Source organism: Dunckerocampus dactyliophorus, chromosome 8 (genome assembly GCF_027744805.1).
Source record: "Dunckerocampus dactyliophorus isolate RoL2022-P2 chromosome 8, RoL_Ddac_1.1, whole genome shotgun sequence".
Lineage (NCBI taxonomy): Eukaryota > Metazoa > Chordata > Actinopteri > Syngnathiformes > Syngnathidae > Dunckerocampus > Dunckerocampus dactyliophorus.
In genome coordinates this window covers 25189692-25217385 of record NC_072826.1, presented here as the reverse complement: position 1 = coordinate 25217385, position 27694 = coordinate 25189692, and the positions used below count along the sequence as shown (strand labels likewise).

Here is a 27694-nt window from a genome sequence, read left to right as displayed (position 1 = left end):
AGCAATTAAAACATATTTTAAATTGAACAGTAGTACTTTTTAGGTAAACATTTTTAGAAGTCACAAGCATGTCCTTATTTTGTGCCAGGAACACCAACCTGCCAACGGCATCAGGCTTAGCAACTGTCTGACTTCCTCGTACATGTGAGGTAGGGCTTCTCCACAAATAATTGGACATCGCAAGTCCATTGTTGTCAGCGGCTTTTTAAAGACGTTGCAACGGAGACCATATCTTTAGCAATGTGATAGGACACCGCTTTAGTAAGAGCAAGCCACTTTGCACTTTTCCTTTCATGAGGAATGCAGCAGGAAAAAGAAGCAAGTGTTGCGGCCGGAGTTTAGTGGAGTTGTGCAGCCGGGGCTGGTTCAGCGCACAGCTTCACACATCCCTCGTACTGGAGTTGACAGGCACTTTTTTATTGCCCTTACTGAGCCACTGCTTTTTCCTTTCTGATCAGTTCTTCCACCACAGACGCCGTCTCTTCCTTTATGTTTGTTGAAGACTGAGCTTCTGCTCCGCCCCTCCTCCGTCCTCCTTCATGCACGGACGGGGGCGCTCGGTGGCGCTCGCAGTGATGAGTGAGACCTCTGCGTCAAGATACCAAGAGTTACAGCGCAAATCCAATCCATATCGACATGAACAATATGTTTGTTTTTCATCTCGTGCTTAAAAGAAATATCGATACATTAACAATATCGATATATCGCCCAGCTCTAATTTGACGGTGATGTTACTAAGATGGAAAGAAATATATCAAATAATAACATTTGAATGTCTGAGTGCCCTTCGTTTTGATCAATGCTCTTTGGTCTTTCCCATGGTGGTAGAGACGTTGGAATGGTAGCGAGTGTTTGTGTGACAGGTCCTTTATCCATGAGTTGAGATTCTGTGGCGGTCAGTATGCTTAATAAATAATAAATTGTATTCAAAATTTTAAGAAAATAATTACAAGAATTTGAATTGAAGATGAATTAATCCATTATTTTTATGGTGTTGAGATTCTGTGGGTTGTCAGTATGCTTGCTGCTTGGTAGGGGATCAAATACTTAGTTCCTCAATTAATTTATAATATTTATTTCATGTTTTTGCCTGGATTTTTTTTTTACATTCCATATCTGTTACAACACTGTAAAAAATAATGGATGAATTAATCTTCAATTAAAATTCTTGTAATTATTTTATTAAAATGTATTATTTATTCAATATTTTATTGATTTATTTTATAATTTTTTAATATTAGTTTTATTTGCTTATTTTCTCCACTGCATGAGGGACAACAACAATACTTTCATTCACTGGAACAAAGCTTTTTATTACAAAAAAAAAGTACAATGGACATTTTCAAATTCAAAGAGAAAACCAAGACAGAAGGAAAATCTTTTCTTAATCAATAAAAAAACAAAAACAACAACAAGTTACAATTTTAGAAACTCTGGCACAGGAAGACAACAGTAGCCGAGTGGCTTTGCAAAGTAACCAAATATCAAAAAGCTCTTTCCTTTAACAAAACTGTACAAAATGAGTTCTTGTATAAATAAGAAAAGTGTTCACAAGCAAGCGGTGAGCGGCGCCCGCTGCATTTTCAAACGTCTGCGCTTTATTCAGTGTTGACAAAACGTTAGTCCTAGTTTCTGATAGGATTTCGACACTTTGATATGCATCCTTGGGGGATCCAGTCCTGCGTATTATGGAAAAAATGAGGGATTACACGAGACCAAATGATGAAAATGCAACGTGGGCGTCGACCAACCGCCTGTTGAGAAATCCTGTTTTAGCAGCAAAACATTTTGAAGCTATGAAACAAGCCATCAATCTCCAATCAAATGACTAAAAGTACAAATAAGTGCATGGTGGCAAACTGTAGGCACCATTTATCAGGACATAGTCTCATAGTATTACTATTTAAAGCCATGACGCATTCACTGTAACGTTATCTCTGCTTAGAATTTGGTAGAAAAGCGTCAAATAAATAAACACTGCATTGTAACAAGTTGTCATTTCATAGTTCCAAAATCCTTTTTTTTATGTATGAGTTCAAAGTGATGGCGAACACACAGAATATCATTTCTCTTATAAACAATTTCCATGACATTCTCCTTCATGTCGCCACGGATTCGGATGATGTGTGAGATCTGGACAGTTTATACAACAAAATCAACACATGAAAGCACGCAGAAAAAAAGAAACGGTGTAAAGAAAAAGTGGAAAAAAATAATAAAGACTATGTACAAAATGTGCTCTCTCGAATTGCACACGGAATTCCTCCTGGAAGTCTTCTGCGCCCAATAGAGTTTATACACGTACTGTATACACACGGGACTTCCTGTGTTCTCTCCATGTGTCGATAGAACCCGATGCATTCGGAAAAACGCCGTTTTGAGTCTTTCGTTATTGAGTGAAAAGCAATTTGTCCAGCAGGTGTCACAAGAGCAACTTTGTCCGACTACAACATCTTTGGTTGCACAAATGAAACTAAACAGCAAAACAGAGTCACCATGTTGTCACCGCACCCAAACAGCAACGGGAAGAAAAAGCTCAGCTACGGCCAAAGCGACTGGGTTGCTTATCGGTTGGCGTGTTGTGTTGTGACGATCCTGTTGGACTGCTCGGCGGTTCGCGCAGAGAAAGAACACAAATAGGCTTGACTAGGATGAGCTTTTCCATGTCACTCACTTGTTAGACACTTGGGCATCTTTTCCACTGCACGCTATTGACATTTGCCGTTGTGCACAGCAGCTACTACGAGGTACTTTTATGTCTGTGAGAATTCTCAGTCACTGCGAGGTGCTGTTCATCGGGTCCCTTGTTTTCTCAGGGCATTGAATCGATGGCAGCTGGACTGTTGAGGTTGTCTCTTATCCAAGCAGGCCTCATCAGTTCATGCTCAAAAACCAGATAGGACAGGATCTAAGTATTTATCCTACCAGGTAGAGAGGCACGCTCCAAACAAGAATGCTTTCACTCTTTTGTGGTTTGAGTTACTATTCTACGAACAAAAGTGATAGTACTGGTTGAGTACATTTGGCAACTGCAGTGTTACACAGTGTCCACTAGGGGCAGGACAATATAGCGCCATGGTCAGGGGCGTCCAGACTTTTGCCATTGGGTGCTGCATATAGAACCCCCCCCCCCCAAAAATACTCTCTCTTGTTGCCCTCAGCCTCCTTTTGAATAAAACATGTAATATATCTATGAGAAAATATTTTCCCAATGACAAAATACAAGTTACCCAGCCGATTCCCAGCCGTAGCCACCTTTGATACAGCGTCCCTTTCGCTTGATGCCCTCAATCTCCTTTTGAATAGAACGTGTAATACAGTATGTCATTTATAAAACATCTTTACCAATGATAAAAGTTACTATGTGATTCCCATCCTTAGTGTCCACTTTGATGTAGCGGCCCTTTCTCTTGTTGCCCTCAGTCTCCTCCTTTTCCTCCTCCTCTTGAATAAAACGTGTAAAATATCAATTACAAAACATTTTTCCCCAAAGATACATGTTACGAGTGTCAACAGCCCTTTTGCTTGCTGCCCTCAATCTCTTTTTGAATAAAACGTGTAAAATATCAATGACAAAACATTTTACCCCAAAGATACTATACAAATTACGAGCGATTCCCACCGGTGGTGTCCATTTTGGTGTGACGGCCCTTTCTCTTGCTGCCCTGAGTCTCCTCTTGAATAAAACATGCGCTATATCAGTAAGAAAATATTTTTGCCAATGATACAATAAAAGTTACTACGTGAATCCCACCCATAGTGTCCACTTTGCTGCAGCAAGCCTTTCTCTTGCCGCCCTCAGTCTTCTTTGGAATAAAAAGTGTAACATCAATGAGAAAATATATTTTCCAATGATACAAGTTTCAAGGTGACTCCCACCCGTAATGTCCACTTTGATGCAGTGGCCCGTTCTCTTGCTGCCCTGAGTCTCCTTTTAAATAAAATACGTAATACATCAATTACAAGACATCTTTGCCTATGATACTATTCATGTAACAATGAGATTCCCACTCTTAGTGTCCACTTTGACACAGCAGTCCTTTTTCTTGTTGCCCTCAGTCTCCTTTTGAATAAAATGTGATATGTATCATTGAGAAAACATCTTTGCCAATGATACAAGTTACAAGAGTCCCACCATTAGTGTCCACTTTGGAGCAGCGATTTTTTTTTCTTCCTGCCCTCAATCTCCTCTTGAATAAAACAGAGACTCCTTGGAAGTAAATACGAGACCCTCATTCTGCTCCATTGTTTGTTTGTGATGGGGGGCAAACCTAAACGGTACGTTGAGTGTGCAGTGGAAAAGCGTCACAAATGTCCTCTCCTGTCAGCCATTTTTGTTCAGCCGACAGTTTGTGTGTACATGAGAGTGTGAGCAAGATTGTGTTCAAAGTCTCCGCTTGAGCAACAACACGGATGCGGTGTCGCTTTGAATGTTTCAAGTCAGCACTAAACAAGTTTGGTTCAGCTCTCCGCGTTAAAGGGATTTGGTTTTTTTTTCCTCCTTTTTTTTTATTTACAAAAAGGCTCAAAAGCACGACAACAAGGATACAAAAGCGACGCGAGGTTTGGAACGGAGATTGGTGCGAATCAAAATGTGAAGAGCAAAAGAAAAGACTACAAACTAGCATCTAACGCTACAAAGGTCGTCTACTTCAAAGGTCATCCAAAAGTAAGGCAAGTTAGCTCAAAAAAGTTTTCAAGTGACAGTCAAAAAGAAAAAACTTTATACAAAAAAAAATAAATCAATGACTTAAACTCAGTTGACAACAGCAGCATTGAGAAAAGACTTACAGCCACAAAGGAGAACGTCCACGTCGTCCATGTGACTTCCCTCATGTCTTTGCTTCCTCCGTTGAGCATCCGGCTGTGTCTCAATTGGCCCACTTGCACTTAGTCATTTGAGCGCGTAAATGCATTCACACTTAGAAGTAGGGCAAAATGCGGTACATAGTTAGTACCCGAGCATTGTAAAACGGCCAAAACGGTGAGTGCACAGTGCGATAGTCAGCCATCTGGCTACGTAGCGGACGGGGAGGGACTACTAAACGAAAAGCAGTGCCTCTTTTGAAGCAGGGTTTACACGCAAGTGAGAAAAAGCCATTCTTTTGCTTGTCTGGGTTTGAGTTGCAGGGGCAGCAGTCTAAGGAGGAAAGTCCAAACTTCCCAGTCTCTGGCCACCTCTTCCAGTTCCGCCTGGAGTACACAAGGCATTCCCAGGCCAGCTGTCAGACATGAGCCCTCCAGTGTCCTAGGTCTGCCCCGGGGCCTCCTCCTGGCTGTGCATGCCAGGAACACCTCACCAGGGAGGCATCCGGACTAGATGCCTGAGCCACCTCAACTGGCTCCTTTCCATGTGAAGGAGCAGTGGCGCTACTCTGAGATCCTCACGGATGACCAAGCTCCTCACCCTGTTTCTTAGGGTGAGTCCAGCTACCCTACGGAGGAAACTCATTTCAGCCGCAATCTCATTCTTTCCGTCACGACCCAAATCTCATGACCACAGGTGAGGGTGGAAACATAGATTGACTGGTAAATTGAGGGCTTTGCCATCCAGCTCAGCTCTCTCACCACAACGGTCCGATCCAGCAACAGCATTACTGTGGCGATCCACCTGTTGATCGTGAAAAAGAGATATGGTAGATATTTTATCGGGTGGTAATGCTCCGTCGAGTGGTTGCAATTCGCCATTACAAAAGAGAGAAGACGATTATTCCGATCGTCATTTCCGGTAAGTGCATAACGACAGCAATGGGCTTGGGACAGCACTACACTGTCAAAATTGGCACACTCAGAAACTAAGTACACAGTGTACACAGTATACTTATTAAAGTGTACTGATGGATGTATTCCATTTAAGACACAGCCGCTGTGCTCATTTCTCTGACCCAGGTCCTCCTCGCGGCTCGAGTAGGAATCAAGCGATACCCAAAGAGTTGCTTCAACAAAACCGCTTAAAACCACTTCTCAACATGGCGACTGGGAGCGTGAACAGCTGACACTCGCCCACCCGCCACCACAAGATGCCCAACCATTATAACAAAAATACAGGTGGTCCTCAGGTTACAAACCGTTCCCACGACACATTGTAAGTCGAATTTTAGCGAAAGTCGGAACTCCTACTACTTCCATGAACACTTAGGTCACTCACACAACACACGAAGGACATACAGTACAATACAAGAATGACATTTTAAAAAGACTACTACACTGCTTAGTCACAATTTTGATCATTTTTGATTCAGCTTGACAATATCATCAAAGATTTGCAACTTGACTTGAACTTTGACACCGGTGACTCGGGCCATGACTCAAACTTTAGTCTGATGACTTAAAAATACTTGAGATTTTCAGTGAGTGTGTTGAGTAAAATCAAAGTGTTCAACTATGTGATCATTGTTATGTCACTTCCAGCAAGACAACATGTTTTCCCACAGAATCTGCCTCATTGAATGCATCTACAGTATTAACGTCCAATCAGGTTTAAGAACAAACAACGGATGTGTGGATGATATAAATCCAGCACGGTCTTGCCAAACTGGTCTTATTTTATTTAAAAAATAAAACAACATAAAATGTGTTCATTACATTTGCCAAATGGAATCGATTGTTACATTGTTAAAAATGGCATTTTATTTGGGAGACACTAAACAGGGTTCTAACTCAAATTTCAAGCCTCTGACCTTGGACTTGTCTTGACTTGAGACTTGACTCGGGATTCAAGACGAGACTTGCAAAACACTGACTTCCCCAACCTCTGGTTATTACTGTCACTGTCATAGGAGCAGATTATTGAACATGCTCAAGGATACAGTCGCGACCTGGCAGTTATGTGCAGGGTTAAACAATTTTGCCAATTCCGACTGTCTGTGAACGTGACATGAGTGTGAGTTTGCTGATGTTTTGGCGTGGCTGCTGCCGACAGCAGCCTACAATACCATCTTGATCCTTAATGATGGTCGCGACTATCAAGTGTTTAGAGTCGTGTAGCTGCACGTGAGCTACACATCGTGTATTCTTCCGCTCTAACACGACTCGAGTCTGGTGTTTACGTTAATTTACGACAGCGCACACGTAACCACTGAGGACCATCTGTTGCACCGTAACTTTATGCCTCTGTCTCTCCCGAGAGTTTCTGCTTACTCGTGTTTGCTGATGTCCCCATTTTATTTTTGTAGCGCCAATCCACAACAGAAGTTAGCTGAAGGCACTGGAACCACGCTCCCTCATGCACTTAAAGAAAACCAAGTGAGCACTTTGGCGACAGAGGCAAGGAAAAACTCTCTGAGACTGCGTGGGGCGGCCCTCTGCCTCTACCGGCTGACAATAGGGAACAGAACAGCGAGCGTAAGAGTCTGTGTGTAAACAAACAAAAAGGTCAAATGCGATTCATGTTTTACGTGATTCACCAAAAATTCCCTCAATCGGCAACGTTTCAAAGCTGACTTAAAATTCCCAAAATGTGACAAAACAAGTTACTTTCTAGCGTTTTGGAGACTTTTCAGTGACAAAGTGACTGAAACGTGCAGGATGCTAACTAGCCGATGATGTCATCTAGTGACTTGTAGGACAGCCAATGGCTACGTTCCTGACTGAAGAATTGTCATCACTGCCTGGTGCTTGCTTTTGCAAAAAGGCACAAAATATTCAGAAGAAGAAGGAATGGAGAAAGACACTCTGTTGTTAGCACTTTAGCATCTCAATGTTGTGCTTTCCTGCTTTTATTTGCTCTCCTTGCTTTCTCTACTACTGATTTTAGTTCTGATTGCAGGAAGGGGTTTTGTTTTCCAGATGTTTCATAAAAAGGAATTATTCATATGTTAAACTGCTGCACTCCTGCCACCTGTTTCTATAAATATTTACTTCCATCATGAAAAATAAAACCATCATTATTTAGCAAGTACAGGTAGCGTGAAAAAAGATCATCCTCAGATGAGAGACCGTGAAAAGGGTCCCAAATGTCAGCTTATCACTGCGTGGCTTGTTTTTACAGTCTTAGGAGACCCCACTGTCAAATAACCTCTTTTTTTGTTTTTTTAATAAACGTATGTGTCAATGGTCTAAAAAACTCTGGAAAAAAAATAGAAAAATAAGTCAAATATAAATAGAAATAATTGATTGTCTTTTGTTCACTCAATTCACACATTTCTTTTTTAAAAAAAGGACTAAAAAGGATAAATAAGTGTTTCTATCATCTGTGCATGAATAGAAATCTCTGCAGCAGTTCAACGAGGAAGAAGTAGCTTTAAACGGTTTGCCTCCCGCGTCACATCCAGCAAGTTTTTTTCTTTTCTCTTTTACTTTTCTCTAACCTGAACACACGTGTTGTCCCGCCACTGCAAATAGAATGTCAAAACAACAGACATCAGGAAATTCTAAACAATTGCATATTTCACCAAACAAAAACAAATAAAAGACACATTGTGTTGCAACGCTTTCAACTTGGAGCACTCTGAAACATCCAGAATGCATTTTTTTGAAAAATAAGAATTTGTTATATAACATGCATAAAAATAACGCTCTGGTCTTTTCCTCCTAATTTGTTTCCTGTTTTGTCGTGTTCCTTTGTTTGAGTTATCAAAATAGATGAGATCTTCTCCGGAGATGACGACCTCCTTTGGTAGTTCACATAAGTTGTTGTCCTGTTTCTTTAAAACTGAAGAAAACACACACGCACCCACACACGCGCACGCACGCACGCACACACACACACACGCACGTACGTTCCTTTTGTCATCCATGTTCAAGTCCGGCTGATTGGTGACGATACGGAGCAAAGTTTTCTTTGAGGTGACCTCTGATTGGCTGGATTCATCACATGACCTCAGCCCCACTCTCATGGCGCTGGAAGACACCACCCAGAAATGCCGCATGACTGGAAAAGTTGTATGAAAAATGAATTTACAAATGAATGTCATGGATTAACGAAGACCGTGTCCACACAGACACACGGATTTAACCCTCCCCACCTCCGTCCAACACCACATTTCCCAGCTGTCATGCGCGTTTTGTCCAATCAGAAGCCTGAAAAAAAACATCAGCTGGCTTGGTCGTGCATTATAATGGCATTACGGTATAATATGAATGTTATTTATGCCTGTTATAAGTCAATAAATAAGTCTACCACGGCAGGAAACAAAATCAGTAAGAAAATGATGGGGTCAACACGGTGCCAATATCCGCTTGCATGAAGATTACTCTCCGAGCGTGCGATCTCTGAATAACCGCTTTCTGGTGGTCTTTCTGCCTTTTTCTGTGTTAGTGGTGCGGGTCATCATGGCGGCAGAATTTGGTTGAAAATTGAGGATACAGCTATCCGAAGAAAGCGAGGTAAATTGAGGAACAGACACATACACTCCTGATCGAAATGTTAAGACCACTTTAAAAATGGCAAAAATGTACATTTTGCACGGTTGGATCTTATGGAGGTTCAACGTAGCGCTTCAAAATGCAAAAGGAAGAAATGGGAGTGAGACAAAAACAATTTTGTGTAAGCAAGTTATTGGAAACAAGCATTAAATAATAGGCTGTTCATCAGCTGATCAAAAGTTTAAGACCACAGCCTTCAAAAGGCAAAAAAAGGCAAAAATATGGATTGAATGTGATTTTGTGTCAGGTATTCACACTGTCATGATCTCTTGATGGCAAAGGCAAAAAACCTTTCTCTCTTTAAACGCAGTCGGATTATTGAGCTGCATTTGCAAAGACTCTTGCAGGTTGGACGGAGTAAGACAGTCATGTGAAACTTCTTCAAAGATCCCGATTATGGAACGAAAACGTCAAGTAGTGGACCCAAAAAATGTCACCGCCCCTGAGCCAGAAGATCCCATTTGCTGTCCGTCAAGACACGGGACAATCCTCGGCCCAAATGAAGGCTGTTACTGGTGCCGAGTGAAGTCCAATAACCATCAGAAACCATTTGCCAGACAAGGCTTTTAAAAAGAAACGCCAAAAAATTGCTCGTTTGGAATTTGAACAAGAGCACCAAACATGGGACATTGAAAGGTGGGAGAAAATGTTATTCTCTGATGAGAAAAAATGTATGGCTTCCAACATTAGTGGCATAACAAGGAGATGCCACCTGAGAGTGGAGGGGGTGCCATCATGATCCGGGCTACTTTTTCCTTCAAAGAAACAAGGGAGGTTCAGGTTGTGCAGGTGCGTCAAACAGCAGATGGCTATGGAGATGTTGCAGGGGGCATCCCTCATGACTGAAGGGCCTCGTCTGACTGGATTTTTCCACAGGACAACGCTGCAGTTCACAATGTCTGACAAAGGATTTACTCCAAAAGAATAAGCTCACTCTTTTGCGTGTTCCCCTTATCTAAGGCCCTGTTCACACAGGAACATTCTTGGGATTTCTTTTTTGCCGGATTGAAAAAAAGTTGCGTCCACACTATCCCGGATTAGTAAATAGTTGCATCCGGACGGGAACGGATAACTCAGTGAAAAGGATGTAATACACAAGGCACACGTACGTGTGGCGCCGTGAACAGACACGCGGACAGAACCACATGACACACCAAACCATAGAAGGAAGAACGCATGCGCATAGTCCTCCGCTTTCCAAGGCTCGTCTAGACTTATGACAAAGTGGAATTACATGTGCAACAAGAAAAATACCAGGAGAATGTCGCCTGGGGTGAGTCATGACTCTCGAAATATTCAGATATCATGTTGGATTGTCGTCAAAGCTCACTTCTGGTCACGTGATGGCAACAGGTCGCTGATGTCCTCATTTTTAAAAAGTATTAGATTGAATCTGAAAAAGCGTTTTCAGATTTTCCCACCCATTTTTAACTGGTCAACAGGAATGTATTTAAGTTATGAATGTATTGAACAGCTTGGGAATAATTGTGATGGTTTACTGACTTGCGATGAGGGAGAAAGGTGGCCATGATGACCCGCCTTCCTCTGCCTCGGATTGGCTCACTTTAAACGCCTGCTGTCTCCACGTCAGAGCCAAACTCAGCAAGGGCGAGCAAGCGAGTGGTCTTTAAGCACGCCGATTATGGTTTTTATGCACGCGGATATTGGCACTATATTGACGCCATAGAAAACCTGCCAGTCAATAACTTCATTAAGCCCCGGTCACACCGCCCGAACTTTGCTGTAGCGTCCCTGGAGCGGTGACAAAAATCATCACCGCTCGTAATCGTGCACAAAATGGGAAAAAAAAAAATTGAAAACACGGCCGTTGTCCTAGCGGTGCACCGCTGAAGCCGCCATTGCTTTAGTGTTGGTTTAACGATAGCGAGCATGATAGAGCGGCGTTCTGCGCATGCGGGCTGGTGGCATCCTCATTGTTCTGTGGGTGGTGTCGAATAAACAAGCCTACTAGTTATTTATGACTTTAATCGCCAGGTCTGCTCCCATGCATCATAGAGCTCCACACTCACACAACTGTTGTCCCATTCGCAGTCCCACAGTGCCCTCTACTGGTCAACATGTAGCAGTATAAATACAGTATACTGTGTCTGCAAACACTACACTCATGAAGTGCAGGAAGACTCATTCCACAGCTCCACCATCAGCTTGTCATATCCAAGGTAGTATAGTTTTACTGTAACTTTGAGCAAATTCGATATAACTGAGGTCTGCACTCAACAGCTCTTCCAAATGGGCTCCTTGTCCATTTCTCCCCGTATTAATAGCGAAATTATGCTCCGCCTCCAACACCTCCATACCAGCGGCAAACCAAAGTTCATCATCGCAATGGATCGCTGCTTCATCGCTGCTTCAACGCCTGACACTGTTCCAGCAATCCGTGTCCGCTCGTAAAGCGCTTACAGCCGCTCCAACTAACTTTTTGCAACGTTTAATCACCGCCCGAGCAAAGCTGGCGAAGCAGCAGTGGTCCAGCGTTCAAGATTTCTGCGTTGGCGTAGCGGACCCAAGCGTCCACGAACTTCCGTCTAGCGGCGCCAAACTTTGACTGGGCGTTGTTGGAGCGGTGATTAACTTTGCCGTAGCAGAAAATTGCCCGCTCCTCACCGCTGGCAATATTTTGTGCAGCTCAAAACTTTCGGAGCGGTACGAGGGACCATCAGCGGTGGCCGAGCGTATACGGCTTACCTTAACGGGGCCCAACTTCTGTTAAACGGTAGTGCGCGGTTACGAGCGGTGATGAATTTTTTTCACCGTTCCAGGGACGCTACAGCAAAGTTCGGGCGGTGTGACCGGGGCTTTACATGTGTTCTGTTGTTAAATAAGGATTAAAAACATTAGATAATATTGCGCGTTACTTATGACACAAACTGAAAAGCTCAGTTTTACCCGTCCACACACAAACACGGCAGCTTTTTGAAAATATTGCCAAAAGGCAGAGAAAATGATTATTTTTGTAAGTTAAATTAAATGTTTTTTTTTCATTTTTAAAAGTACAGGGTGACCCAAAAAAAACGGGAATTTTTGAAGTGCGTATTGGCAGACATGAGCAAGTGTCAGCACTGTGAGACAGTGACCTTGAGCAAGTAAACACTCCGCCATTTTAGTAACCATGGATCAGTGGAACGGGCAACAGTGTGTGTTAGCCATAAAATGTTTTAAATGGGATCATCGGACCTTATTTTTTTGAAAATGAACAGGGAGCTCTCGGTCACTGTCACTGCGAACCGTTACGTGGAGATGTTACAATTCTTCGTTACACCTGAATTGAACAATTTTCCACACGTTCAAGAAACCGGGTTTGAACAGGATGGAGTGATATCACATACTGCACGACAATCATTGGAGGCTGTGCGAGAATTGTTCGGCAACCGTGTGATTTCAAGATTCGGTAACGTTCCCTGGCCCCTTAGATCGGCAGATTTGTCTGTTTGTGATTTTTTTCTTGCGGGGCTATCTCAAGACTAAAGTGTACACGACTCGACCAAGAACTTTGGATGACTTCAAACCGAGAATTCAGGATGAAATTCACAGTATCCCAGCTGAGATGTTGCAGCTGTCAATGAGGAATCTCAACAACAGATTTCAAGAATGCATTCGTACAGGAGGACGCCATCTACAGGACGTCATTTTTAAAACATGAAAATTCCATCGTTGTTTCTTAAATGGCATGTTTTAAGGTTTCGATGACTATGAATAAAATATTTTTCTTCCATCATTCTTAGTTTTATTGGATTGTTAAAAAGTTTTTTTGTGTCACCCTGTACATGTACAGGTGCCACTCAAAAAATTAGAATATGACCAAAAAGTTGATTTATTTCAATAATTTCATTCAAAAAGTGAAACTTATATACATTCATGACACACAGACTGATATATTTCAAATGTTTATTTCTTTTCATTTTATTAATTATAACTGAAAACTAATGAAAATCCCAAATTCAGTATCTCAGATAATTACAATATTACTTATGACCAATAAGTAACTTATGACATAACAATGCAGAGTGCCAAGAACCGATGGACTCCATGCCACGCCGTACTGCTGCAGTAATTATATAGTATTGAGTGCTGTACATGTTCATACTTTTCAGGTCAACATTTTTAAAATCCTTTTTCTATTGGTCATAAGTAATATTCAAACTTTCTGAGATACAGAATTTGGGATTTTCATTAGTTTTCAGTTATAATGCAAATTAAAAGAAATAAACATTTTAAATATATCAGTCTATGTGTAACAAACGTATATGATATACAAGGTTCACTTTTTTAATTAAATTACGGAAATAAATCAACTTTTTGGTCATATTTTCATTTACTGAGCAGTACCTGTGTATACCAGTGATTCCCAACCACAGTGCCACAGCACAGTAGTGTGCTGTGAAAGACCACCAGGCGTGCCGCGGGAAATTACACTATTTTACTGAAGTGGTCGATGAATACAAATAAATTTACAATTTATTTATGATATATTTGAATTATTTAATTTGAGCAATGAATGTAAAATAATAATAATGTTGCTCTATCTATGCCAAAGACTTTGCCAAAGGCTTGTGTCTTGGGGTAAATAAATGTTGAGAATCACTGCTTTATACAGTATTTATGCAGCGTTTGACCATATTTTTATGTGCCACACTGTTTGTAATGATTTTTTTGGCCACTGGGGGCAGCAGATAAAGTGCTCCCGCTCTGTCATTCATACCTTAGCTTCACTTGGTGTGTTGGTACGAGTAGTTAGTGTGTTCCGCAGGGGTTTCCATGGCAACCTGTTGCTGTTGACCACCATTCTCCTGAAAAAAGGCAAACATATTATGGAAATAGTTCTGTACTTAATATTGATATTAAATTACATTTCATTTACAAATATTAATTTATTTAAAAAAACATATACTTCAAAATTTTTAATTATCAATTAATTAAATTATAAATAATACATTTAATTTCATTTAAATCCACAGGCTCAGCTTTCATCCTCTCATGCGATCACGCCTCCTCATTCATAAAATGTCTTCTTTGTTCATCGACTGTGTTGCTCATCCTGCAGGCTCCCACCAGCGTGCACACAATCAATTAGATCAGTGAAGAGGGCCCCGCCAGGCACAGACCACTTCCTGCAGAGCGCTTTGCCAGGATGCTTTGCATCAACACTCAGGGTTGGCTCTTCAACTACATATATGAATGCGTTACAGTCGAAAGTTGTAAAGGGAGTAGAAATGCCGCTTTATCCTCATTAGGGCCGCGGGGGTATGCTGGAGTCTATCCCATGTGACTTCGGGCAAGAGGCAGGGAACACCCTGGACTGGTCGCAGGCCAATGGCAGGTTTCTCAAAATATTATGACTTAAAAAAAACAAACATTTTCTTCCATATTTCAACTCTATGCTACTGCAATGACATTATTTTTCCTCATAATATTACAATGTTATGCTCCTAAAATTGCAACTTTCTTTCTTGTTAGAATACAACTTTTTTTCTCTTAATATGTTGACATTATTTTTGTAAAATTACAGCATTTTTTTTTCCCCCTTCTCGGAATTATGACTTTATCCCCGTAATATTTTGACCTTATTTCCAAAATATCATAACTTTATCCGCACGTATAATTTTCTACAAATTACAACTTTATTTGTTTTGTTTGTGTTTTTTCTTTAATATTTCAACTTTACGCTACTACAATGATGTTAAATAAATGAAACCATTACCATTATTTTCCCCCATCATATTACATTATTTTTGTAAAATTATTGCCTTTTCTTAGGTTACAACTTTTTTTCTCTAATATTTTGAAAGTGGATTTTTTACATTTTTGCTGTGCTGCTGCTATTTTTTTTTCAGTTTTCTTACTAAATTATATTTTTAGAAAGTGCCACACTTTGGACACTGCTGCCCTCTGAAAAATGTTTGGAATATTCTACAAGTCACATGGTCCACAGGAAGTTGCATCATTCAGACACTTGCAGGCCAAAAGTAGGTACACTCATTTATTTTGCTGTGTATTTGGTGATATTTCAACCATGGCTGACAAGGTTCAATCTCAGTAGTTACCTAAGTTACCCTTTTTGATGTTATTTTTACTAACACAATTTGTTGAATCACTGTAATGTGCTTTGGGTCATCATAGATGCCATGTGGCTTTACTTCGTGTATTTGCTAATTTTCTGCTAATAAAAAAAAACTTTCAGTCCTCTCACTCCAATGAGTCATCTTGGGCTTCGGAAAATGGAATAAAAAGTTGCTTGAGATGGACCAACACACACTGTGTGTCGTTCAATTTGTGTATGATCAGATTTACAGTTGAAAAAAGACAGACATGTATGTTTATTTTAAGAGAGTTACAGCAAGCAATGAATGCTTCCATACCTCAACTTGGACACTGGAGGGAGGCACTGGGGTGTACTGGGGGATGTAAGTCCCCTGCATAGTCGTGTTGGCCGGAATATACTGCGAGGACGAGGAGAAGAGTACACACAACTGGTGTTAGTGCTACTTTAGAGCCTTCTGAAAGCCATCGTGTGCGTGCACTGACTGTGCCCGTGCTGCCCAGGGACAGGTGGCTTAGCTGCTGGGTGAGGGGTCCCATCATGGACGTGGGCTGGATGGACATGGCGTGATCCATTGTTGGAGTTAGAACTGTACCCTGCGGATGCATTCAAGCACAACCTGAGCCATCGAGACTCTGAACGTAACTCGCACAAGCCCACATGACTGACAGGTAAGTAAAGGAAAGAAGGGTACTCACAGCTGGCTGCATGAGGTATGACTGATGGTGCATCCAGGACGGGCTGTGTACCTTTTATACCAGACAATATATTATGTAACATTACTATACTGTATATCTCTGTGCTGTATATAGTATTCAGTCACCATTTGCATGTTTGTTATCAAAATAGCTGTTATTAGTGCAGTTAGTAAAATGCAGCACCTGGTAGGATGAGACAGGAGAATGCATGTACGGGGACAGGGACGTCTGGGCGATCATTCGGTTTGGAGTCAGACTGTACGGCGAGGAGTAGAAGCTGCCAAATAAACACAAGCAAACACATAAATCCCATTTGTGCCTTTTATATAAGTCACGAGTGTCCAAACTGCGGCCCCAAGCCTCGTTTGCGGCCTGCAGCTTGTTTTTTTTTTTGGCAAGCGGCACATTCTAAAAATACAATCAAAAAATAAAACTACAAAAAAAAAAAAAAAAACAGTAAAAATGGAATTTTGGAAATTTAGGTTGTGGAAAACGTTATAATGTTATGGGAATAAAGTGAAAATATTATGAGAATAAAGTCATAATTACAAGAAGAACATTTCCAAGAAGAATGCTGAAATAGTTTAAAAAAAAAACAACAGAAAAGGGGAAAAAAAAATCTGTAATTTTACGAGAAAAAGTCCAAATATTAATATATAAAAAGTCATATTCTAATGAGAAGAAAAGTCTCAAATTTACCAGAATAAACTCTTAATATTATGAGGAAAAATAAGTCGTAATACATTATTATTTGAAACAAACACAACTAAATGGGAGAAGTGGCATAGAAGATGGATGAGTAGAAACAACAAAATAAAGTTCTAATTTCTGATTGGGAAAAAAATTGAGATATTATGGGCAAATAGTGAAGAAGATACTAATAATAGGCTTTTTCACTTATATCACAAAGCTGAGATGCAGTTTTTTAAAACTATATAACTTCTTAGCATATCTATATGTGTTGCTACAAAATATCAAAGTTGCATCCTTTCATTTTTCACTATGTGGGCCTCGCTGGAAAAAGTTTGGACACTCCTGTTGTACACAAAGCAACTAACCTAACCTGGTCATAACACCATCATGCAGCAGGGGGCAGCATTTAACCAGAGTTGAGGCACTACTACGTCTTTTCCTGAGGGTTGGGAGTGTTTTCATGCACACCACTCACCCATTTTGTAAAGCGGTGGGGTCGTAGGCAAGCGTCATTCCTCCCTGGGAAAACAATAAGGGATTCATAAGCGGTGAGGTCATGCAAACATTCAGCTCACAAACTTGCTAGCTTTCTAGTTAAGGAGAAAAAAAAAGGGGGGAGTTACTTACAGTCTCTCCGTCTCTGGCCCAGGGCCTTCCGTTGGGGAGGTACTTCCCCTGGTTCTGCCTCTTTTTCTGACCCCCGTCAGCAAACTTACATAATAATGGCTCTGTGGGCACTGGAAAGCAGAAAGATGAAAGAGGAGGAGGGAATTTAGTGATGGCAGCAACAAAGACAATATGGAGAAAAGCAAACATTCCACACACCTGGAACCCCCGGTGGTGTCTTGATGAATTTGCCATTGAAATGTTGAATGATGGCCTCACACTTCTCTGTGGACTCCATCCTGGAAGAAAGAAATATACTTCACGTCATAATGGCTCGTTTATGTGTCATAGGGTCTCCTGGCGTCCCACCTGGCGAAACCCACGCCGCGGCTGGTCCCGTTGGCATCTCGCAGAATGCGCGTGGAAATGACCTGGCCAAAGGACTTTAGCATGCTCTCCAGTTCCTGCTCGTCCATGGACACTGGCAGGTTGGAGATGTACAGGTTGGTGGGGTCCTGTTCTTGTTGCTGTGCAGGAAGCGAATCATGTTTACTTTACATTCTGTTCATACAGTTTGACACATGTGGTCTAAATGAAGCATTTTCCAGCATAAAAAAGGCTAAATGAAGTCAAATACAATTATAAGGCACTCAGAAGACGCGTTCAAAGACGTAGTGATGATATGTCGTATTCTACACTGGTCACTAGGAGTCAGTAATGTTACACTGATGAGACAATAGCCACCACAGGAAGTACTGAACACAAACAAAGTAAAACTAGAACAACAACAAGGCACTCTCCCAATGCTAACATGCGTGAGTCTGTATTATGTCTTATTATGTCTTATTTTCTCTTATTCCAACTATATTAGGTAATAGGAGTATAAAAGTGACTAAAGGGGTGTTATTTCATGTCTAGATGGCTCTAATAATGTTAAAAATTGTATTCAGAAGGTTGTAAACAGGTTTTCTATGTTCTAACTAGCAAAATATTCCACTTAAAAATAGGAATCCTACTTTGGAAATTCGGTTAAGACAGTCGGGTCTTAACTGCGATAAACAAGGGATTACTGAATTTCCTCTCTACATTACTTTTTAAATTATTATAGTATTTTTATTGTATTGTTTCATTGTTTTCTTGTTGATTTATTTTGAATTGGCTTTTTACATTGTCTTTTGAGGATGGGGGGGGGGGAAGCATTGTTAAAGGATAAGATAACATGCAAGTCTTTGTAAATTAATTGCAATAAAGCGGGGGTGTAAAAAGTGTGGCCCAGGGGCCAACTGCGGCCCGCACGTGTTTTTTTTTTTTTTGGCCTGGGGCCCATTTTAAAAGTACAATTTAATAAGAAAACTTTAAAAAATAACATATATAACAATAAATAATTTCAAAAATCAGCAGTAATTTTACAAGAATTAAGCAAAAATATTAAGAGAAAAAAGTTGTATTTCAAGAAAAAAGTTTGCAATTTTAAGAGAATGAACTCATAATATTATGAGGAAAAATAACATCATTTTAGCAGCAAGTTGAAATCTTAAAGAATTTGGTAATTTTTGGAAAAATAGGTTGCAGAGAAAGTTATAATTTTCTGAGAAAAAAGTCAAAATATTAAGAGAAAAGAGAAAAAAAGTCGCAATTTTATGAGAATAAGCTATATTAAGCTAATATTATGATGGAAAATCTCATTTTAGTAGCATGGAGTTGAAAAGTGTAAGAAAATATACATTATTTTTTTAAGGTTGTAATATTATGAAAATGTACAAAGATTATTATGAAGAAAAAAAATAACAGTAAAATGGGGGGAAAAGAGCAAAGAGCAAAGAGCGATCGTTCGGTTTGGAGCCAGACTGTATGGCGAGGAGTAGAAGCTGGCAAATAAACACAAGCAAATGCATAAACGCCATTTGCGCCTTTTATATAAGTCGCAGGCGTCCAAAGTGCGGCTCTGTTTGCGGTCTGCAGCTTGTTTTATGTTGCACGCGGCACATTCTAAAAATACAATCAAAAAAGACAACTACAAGAAAAAAACAGTAAATTTGGAAATTTAGGTTGCGGAAAAAGTTATGTTATGAGAATACTGTCAAAATATTGTGGGAATAAAGTCATAATTACAAGAAGAAAATCAACGAGAAGAAAGTTTAAATAGTTTAAAAATGTTCACAAACCCAACAGAAATGGGAAAAAAATCAGTAATTTTACGAGAATAAAGTAAAAATATTAATACATAGACAGTCATATTCTAACGAGAAAAAAAGTCTCAAATTTAAGCGAATAAACTCTTAACATTATGAGGAAAAATAATGTACTTTTAGTCGCATAGAGCTGAAATATTGAAAAAAAAAGTGTTATTTTTTAAAAGTCGCAATTTAAGTACAAACAAACACCAACAAAATAACGTAATTTCTAGAAAATTAGGTTGGAAAAATAAAGTCAAAATATTATGGGAATAAAGTCATAACATTATGAGAAGAAAATGTACAAATATTATTTAAGAAGAAAGTTGAACTATTTAGAAAATTTGAAAATAAGCAACTTTAAAGATGGGGAAAAAAAGTCCAAAGAGTGAAGATGATACGAATAAGAAGCCTTTTCACCTACAGTATATCACAAAGCTGAGATGCATTTTTTTCTTGAAGTAACTTCTTAGCATATCTACATGAGTTGCTAGTATCCTTTCATTTTTCAGTACGTGGGCCTCACTGGAAAAAGTTTGGACACCCCTGCAATAAAGTATATTTAAAAAAAGAAAACAGGACAGTACCACTTTTGCACACCATGAAGAATTTTCCTTTGGGGAGGAAGGTGATATATGAATGGTTGCATGAGTGGTGCCGGCACTGTGGAGCTGTGGTTCATTGAGGGAAACAAGAATTGTACAGTATTGTTCCTTCAGAAGATATAACAATTCTGGCATGTGTCACTTTCATGAGATACTATACATGTAGTCACGGGCGTTCATTTCTGTCATTGTGTCAACCATCTTTTTATGTGAATTCTCTGCCATATTAGGCATATTTAGCAATAAGCCCCAATACGCAACAACATTTTCCACCGTTCCGTGCGTGATGAAAAACCTTGAATAATTTGTCACTCAAGCTGGCACTGCCTCAGCGCCTGGACTTAGGCTGTCTGTCACTTTGCAAACTCCTCATCGTTGGTGCACTCACACATGCAAATAAGAATTTGTCAACTGCCGCACTCGGGCAAAACGTTATCTAATTAAGAAATCTTGACAGCTGCGGGTGCGTTAAAGCGCGGAGATTATCCACAGGCGCGCAACTTTGGAGACTTAATTTTTAGTGGAGTGAAAGCATGCACGGCCGCCGAGGCAGACAGGAAGTCAGGCATGAAGTTAAAGAGTTCAGCGAGCAGCAACCCGAGCCTGGCGACAGAGAGCAAAGAGGCAGGGCTTACAAAGGAGGAAGAGTGAACATGCAGAGAGGAAAGAGGAGAGGGCTGAGGGTGGGGGGAGGATACATGAGGTGATATTATGCACTGCAGGAGGAAATGACAGGAGGGAAGCAGTGGGAGTCTGACTCACGTCAAAGCAGGACGACACAAAGCAGGAGAAATTAGTCTGCTGATTAACCACATCCAAATACATCATTTATCTTCTCATTTCCATCTTTCCCCTCTGCCTAATCATTACACTTATTAGGTCAAACTGAATCACAAAAGGACAAACTTTCTAATCACAATATCCGATGTAAAAATGGAACAATTCCATTAATCATCATAAAAAAGTCCTGTAAACAACACCAAAACGAGTCAGCACATCAGGTATCCATATGCTTCCATTTCATCCAGCACTTCATTACTAACACTGATATCGACCAATATACGCAGCAACTCTTCCTTCAATAATAAATGAACACGTGATGCTTTTTCCACTGTGATTTCACAGTGGAAAATAAGACAAATACTGCAATATGCAATAGAAGTTACAGAAAAAAGTGCCATATTTATTTGAAACATTTAGTCTCAACAACAACAAAAAATCCAAACAAGTAAGACAGGTTAGTCTTAATTCATTTACAAATAAGAATCCAATTGAATAATGCCGGTAGCGAGGGGTGTCACAACACGAGACGTTACACGAGGTTGGGTCTACGAGAATGAGACGGGACAGGATTTTAACATTGTTTTCATGAAAAGTACCATGAAAAAATATATGAATGGACAAACTAAGTGACAAAACAATGCAGGTACATTTTCAAATGTTCATCGTCCTCCAAATTCTGATATAAACAATAATACTGTCAACATTATTTGAGACCAAATTAACCACTAATGTTATGATAATATATCCTAATAATAATTATGTCTATACTAGGCGTGTCACAATGCACTCAGCTCACGCGGGTACATTTTGAAATGTATTATGCATTTGCATGCATGACCTAAGCATGATGCTTTAAACTGTTGACTTTCTTTCCACAAATTGAAACAAAAACTAAAAATTATTAGTTAAAATAAGGACGGCAGTTGTAACTGCTACTACTAATCATTTATGTTGATGTGTATTTATGTCAAGACACATGTAAAATAGATTGAGTAGATTTATGATTACGCTAAAAGAACTACAGTTCCCATAGGTCCGAATTAGACTGTACTATAACATGTTTTGGTAGAAGTCTTATGCAGCGATTGTGTTTTGATCTGACAAATCTTAATTAAGTTTGATCAAATGTAGAATTACTACAGCTCCTGCTTGGTCATTAACACGGCGGCAACTGTTCAACTCCGACAAAAAAAAAAAATCATTCACACATTGGGGGTGATGCAGTGAATGCCGAGTGCAGGTAGGACTGCAAAGTTTATAGTGTACGTAAAGCACTTAATGTGTGCTTCCAATCCTGCCTCACACACTGCAACTTCCATATTATGTGTATTATCATTCACAGTAGCGATGCCATAGCTCACAGTCTGATAGCGTTTCTCTGAACGAGAACTACTGTCACGGTTTAATCTTGCGAGATCTTGTGACGTGTCATCGACGCACTTACTTCACCGACGCAGATGATTAGATTGTTTAGAAGCACATGTTTAGTTGAAGGAGCCGGAAGATTGAAGAGGCGAGCGAGAACGACAAGGTGATGACAGAGAAGGAAAAGAACATTTTAAAAAACAGACACAAAATGTGGAAAGTGTGGGAGCATTTCAGGCTAGGCAGCAAGCTGAACACCGTGATGTGTATCCGTTGTAATACGGCACTTGCTGCACATACCACAACAGCACATCTTCCATGTTGCCTCATCTCCAAAGACACCCGTAACTATTTACATCAAATACACCTGCCACACCTCGTTACCTGTATAAAAGACACCAAACAACCCGATTCCAACATCTCCACCATGGGCAAGACCAAAGGGCTGTCTAACGACATCAGGCACAAGATTGTTACATCTTTTGTAATTGTTATTGTTGCTACAAGAGAATTGGAAAGCAACATCATGTTTGCGGGTGCTTTTCAGCCAATGGGACGGAAGACGGGTTGAGGATGTGTTTCAGCACAACAACAACCCTGAGTACACCGCCCAAGCAACAAAAAAGTGAAGACTGAAGAAGAAGCACATCAAGGTTCTGGAGGTGGCTAGCCAGTCTCGAGACCTGAAAAGGCGGCGGAACCTGAATGATTTGGAGGCTGTCTGCTCGGAGGAAGGGACCAACATCTCTGCAGAACTGTGCACAAACCTTGTCACCATCTGTGCTGGCCAATAATGGCTTTTCTACAACACATTCACACGCTGTTTGTCCAGGGGACCAAATACTTATTTTTGACCCAAAAATACGCCAATAAATTCATAATGTCTTATTCCACGTTTTTTTTGGTGAAATTCTGTCTGTCATTGTCAAAATTAACATCAATAAAGTTGGACTCTTTGTAAGTGGGCACACCTGCAAAGTCAGCAAGTGCACTGTAAGTGCACATGGTCATGTCACGTATTAAAAATGGGCTTCTTCAAGAAGCTTATTGAACAGGTAGGCTTTTATTTTATCATACACTTTACAAATATTGACTTGGTTCAGCATCAGTGTGATGATTTGTCTGCTTGTAAACATGCCTCTCCCTCTGGCTTTGTCTTCTTTTCCTGTGAATGTAATGTTGTTAGTCTTGCACCATTCGTCCTCCAAGGAGATTGGCGCATGCGTAGAAAACACCGTTCGATGGATTTGCAATCGAATAGTCGGTTCATCCGAGCTTTAAAAAGTCAAACACGATCAACTGAAAGTGCCTTTTAAAATGTTATTTTCAACCAAATTCATGCAATGTACACGTACCAATAATTAAGTTCATGAAAGATAGTGTTATCAATTATCTTGCAATACTATGTTGCTGATAAGGGTAGCTTCTGATGTATGCCACGAGACACCTGGCAGAGAGCAGGCATCTTTTTTTCTCTGTGATTCTCGTCATTGCGGGTGCGGCAATAAGCAGATTATCTAACGCGCGGTGGCAGACTGCTGGAGGTCACTGGCAAAGTTTCATTTAGTTGAAGGCCGTGTGAGCGGCAGAACAAATAAAGCTCACTTCTCCTTTCATATTTTATTTACCCATGAACTCAGCTAACATCACGCGATTTCAAATATTGAATCTGATGCGGCCAATGTGCCTGGTGCTGCTCCAAAAGCGTGCGAAGGTGCATTTGCTGAGGCGTCACGGCTGAGCGCGGCTGTCTGCAAGGGTGTGTCTGTTTGTGTTTGTGTGTGTGGCAAGTCACAATTTTTAATTGTGCCAGTGTTCCCCCTGGGTCTCAGCGCGCGTCTCTGCTGGGCCCGCACCCTGGAGGCAGGGGTAGGCCACTATGGGACTGAGTGCATTCAGGTGAAGGTGTGGTCTGTTTTCCTACACAACAAGCCAGAGTCACGTTTACAGTGCTTCACTTTGTACACATTTCATGTTACAGCCTTATCACAAACATGTTTTTTAATTCTTTGTATTTTATTATTTATTTTATTTGTATTTCATTATTTATTAATAATTATAGATTTTTTTTATTTTGCTTAAAATTCTACACAAAATACCACATTTATTTTTTTTTGTGCAAATTTACTAAAAAATAAAATAAAATAATAATAATAATAATAATAATACATCCTGTTTCTCCGGCTCATCCTTGATGTTCCTATAGCTTAAATTGCTGGGTTGCACATGACGTCTCATCCAGTTGCTGTTGTCATGGGCTCAAACGGGTGGGGAGGGTAAACAGGCGTCTCCTGAGCTCCACGCCACGTGAAGTCACAGCAAAAGTGCTGCGTACATGCGCTGCTCTCGCATTTTGAAATCGTTCAAATAGAGATTTCGGGAAAAGTTATTGGTTTTTCCACCAAGGAAAAACCGACAAATCAAAGGATGCAGGAGCCACTTTGATTTTTTACGTTTTCTAAACCATGATAAGTTGAATATATTTATAAACTGCCACTTTCTGAAGCTTTGTGTTATAGGTGACAAAGCTTATTATTGTCAACTTTTTCTCCTTGCAATGCAGGTTTTTGCTAATTTTTGCAGTTCGTCTTTTGTACAAATATTTCACGTTTTTTTCTTTTTGTCTCGTAATATTATGACATTATTCACAAATATTTTGACTTTATTCGTAATATAAAATTTTTTCAAACATATTTTTTAACGTTTTTTTACTTTAATTTTTAATACTCTAACTTTGATATTTGATAATATTTGAACTTTATGCTTGTACATTTTTTCCCTCATAGTATTATGAATTTATGCTTATAAAATAACCTCTTTTTTCCTCATAAAATTGCCACTTTTATCTTGTTATTATAACTTTATTAGTTTTCCTATTTAATTGTATTTTTAGAATGTGCTGAGGGCCATTAAAAAAAACAGCTGCGGGCCACTAATAGCCCTCGGGCCGCTCTTTGGACCCTGATTTGGTTTGTGTTTTTATGCAACACACGATGCACACTCAGACAATTGGAGCAAATCATTTAAACGGCATGCACTGTTATTTGCATTAATCTGGCAACTATCATACAAAAATACGGAGATTGTATGTGGCCTTAATGAAATATTTGCCCCCCATCCGAATACTGGAAGTGATGTGAACTACTTCAAGGTCATGTGGGTTTGGAGTCCACGTGTGGTAAATCCAGTATATTGGACATGATGTGGACAGGCACACACCTGTCTATAGTACACAGCTATTCATTTCAGAATCCTCTTATGACCTGAAGTAACCCAGTCGCTCGGAGACAGCTGTGTATATTTAGGCTTTTATTGTGGTTATCAACACCACTGACTGAGCGCAGTCAGTCTGGGTGAGTCGCGGTGTGGTGTCGGGTTGCACTCGTCTGGTATCGAGATGCACAAGGTAGCTTGGTGAAGGTGCAGCAAAGTCCGGGTTTGGTTGCACTGGCCTGGTTCACGGCGGCAGGCAGTGTGGATCTGTTACAGGTTTCCGGAGCAGAGGGAGGGATACCCTGGTGTTACATTGCAGTGGACTCAGTGAGGGGGCAGGGCCTGCGGGGTGGAGTGCATTAAGTGCGGGTGTCAGGCCCAGGCCTCGGGCCCAGACGACGGACAATGCCGAGCCATTGTGCGTGCCCCATTGATGGTGGATGTAGTGGCACCCTCCCCTGGGCTCGCTCAATGGGGAGCCTAGGAGCCAAGGGGATCAGCTTAATGGGTCGACAAGAGCTGCTTTGACTGCAGACACCCGCACAAAGAGCTCTGAACAAGCGCTACAACGGGAGCAAGTTAGCAACGTACACAAGCAAAGGGGGGGAAACAAGGGAGGTGGCTGTGAGAAAGCAAATTAAGACAATAAAACATCAACCCTTGACAGAAAGGGGTAGGAATGGCGACCCAAACTCATAACCAGACCCAAAAACTAAACAGATATTGGCCTCATGAAGGAGCTAAATGAATAGTTACTGAAACAAGGCAAAAAAGAGGTATAACACTCGACATTACTTTTTCACCTGCACAGCCAATGGTGAGCATCGAGCTAAAAATGCTCAGGCGTAAACGTTGGAAAGTGGTTGCACTTAACTTTAAATGATGCTGACTCAGCCACCTGCAAAGTGCTTGAAGGTGATATTCTAAGTAACATCGTGTAACTAACTTCTTTTTACGCAATGACTACACGACTCTTGCATGAAGGATGAGCTAGCAAACTCCGCTAGGTCAAGGTCGAATGTATTTATATAGCACATAACCAACAGTTCAACTGTCCAAAGTGCTGCGCAGCACAACACACCTGTCTATAGCGGCCACTGAAGGGAAATGGCAAAAGTGGCCGCTATAGACAGGTGGCCGCTATAGACAGGTTGGTGGCCATTTTGAATTTGTGTTCGCACATATTAAAATGTCTGTGATTAGAAGCTTGTTGTCTTTGCAGATACACAGGTATAATTATACTGTTACATGTTGACCAGTAGACGACACTGTGGGACTGCGGATAAAAGTTGTAAAGAACTACTAGGTTAATAAACCGCTGTTAATAAAGCGATTAAAGTGCATCGGCGACGTGAGTCTCTCCTTCCCCACAACAAAGGGCATTACAGTATTGACCAGTGCACATTGTCTCACACCAGGAAATAAACGGTGTCACTGTCTGCAACAAGCTACAAAGAAGACGGCTTTTTTTTATGTCGAACCACTGACAGTTTGTGTGGATCTTGTGAATGATTGTGACTAAGCTACGGCTCAGTAATTAAAGTCTACACACGACGGCTTCATTGATTAAAAAACGAAACTTTTCCCTGCATGAAGCTTCTGCTTAAGTCGGCATTTTGGCCGCTATATGCGGTCAGTTATTGACCAAGGGAGACAAAATGGGTGGCCGCTGGCCGCATTAGACAGGTGACCACTATACACAGGGTCTACAACACGCAAATTTTCTGCGGGGGATTTTTCAGTGGCCGCTATAGGCAGGTGGCCGTTCTATACAGGTGGCCGCTAAGACAGGTTTGACTGTATGTATATATACATATATACACATATATACATATATACACATACATATGTATATACACATATACATATAAACACATACATACATATGTATGTACACATATATACATATGTATATACATATATATACAAACATATATACTGTACATATGTATATATGTATATATATATATACACACTGCTCAAAAAAATTAGAAGAACACTTCGAAAACACATCAGATCTAAACTGGGAGGAAAATGATCTTGAATATCTGATAATAAGTGGGTGATGTATTAGTAACAAAATGATGCCACATAATTTGATAGAAATGAAAATGATCACCCTATAGAGGGGGG

At 40.4% G+C, this 27694-nt stretch overlaps 1 protein-coding gene across 1 annotated transcript in view; it reads right to left on the bottom strand.

Moving 5' to 3' along the window:
- Nucleotides 1-1287: 1287 nt before the first annotated feature.
- The window catches only part of LOC129186033 (RNA-binding motif, single-stranded-interacting protein 2-like), a 78075-nt gene continuing 51668 nt past the window's right edge, over nt 1288-27694 (bottom strand). Inside the window, exons 5-14 of the mRNA XM_054783833.1 lie at nt 17791-17948; nt 17641-17720; nt 17443-17552; nt 17291-17334; nt 16306-16399; nt 16123-16173; nt 15910-16020; nt 15744-15824; nt 14087-14174; nt 1288-8841 (exon numbers count right to left, since the gene is read on the bottom strand). Of these exons, the coding sequence (XP_054639808.1) occupies nt 14094-14174; nt 15744-15824; nt 15910-16020; nt 16123-16173; nt 16306-16399; nt 17291-17334; nt 17443-17552; nt 17641-17720; nt 17791-17948 (810 nt within the window). The 3' untranslated portion in view covers nt 1288-8841; nt 14087-14093. The remainder of the gene's footprint in view (nt 8842-14086; nt 14175-15743; nt 15825-15909; nt 16021-16122; nt 16174-16305; nt 16400-17290; nt 17335-17442; nt 17553-17640; nt 17721-17790; nt 17949-27694) is intronic.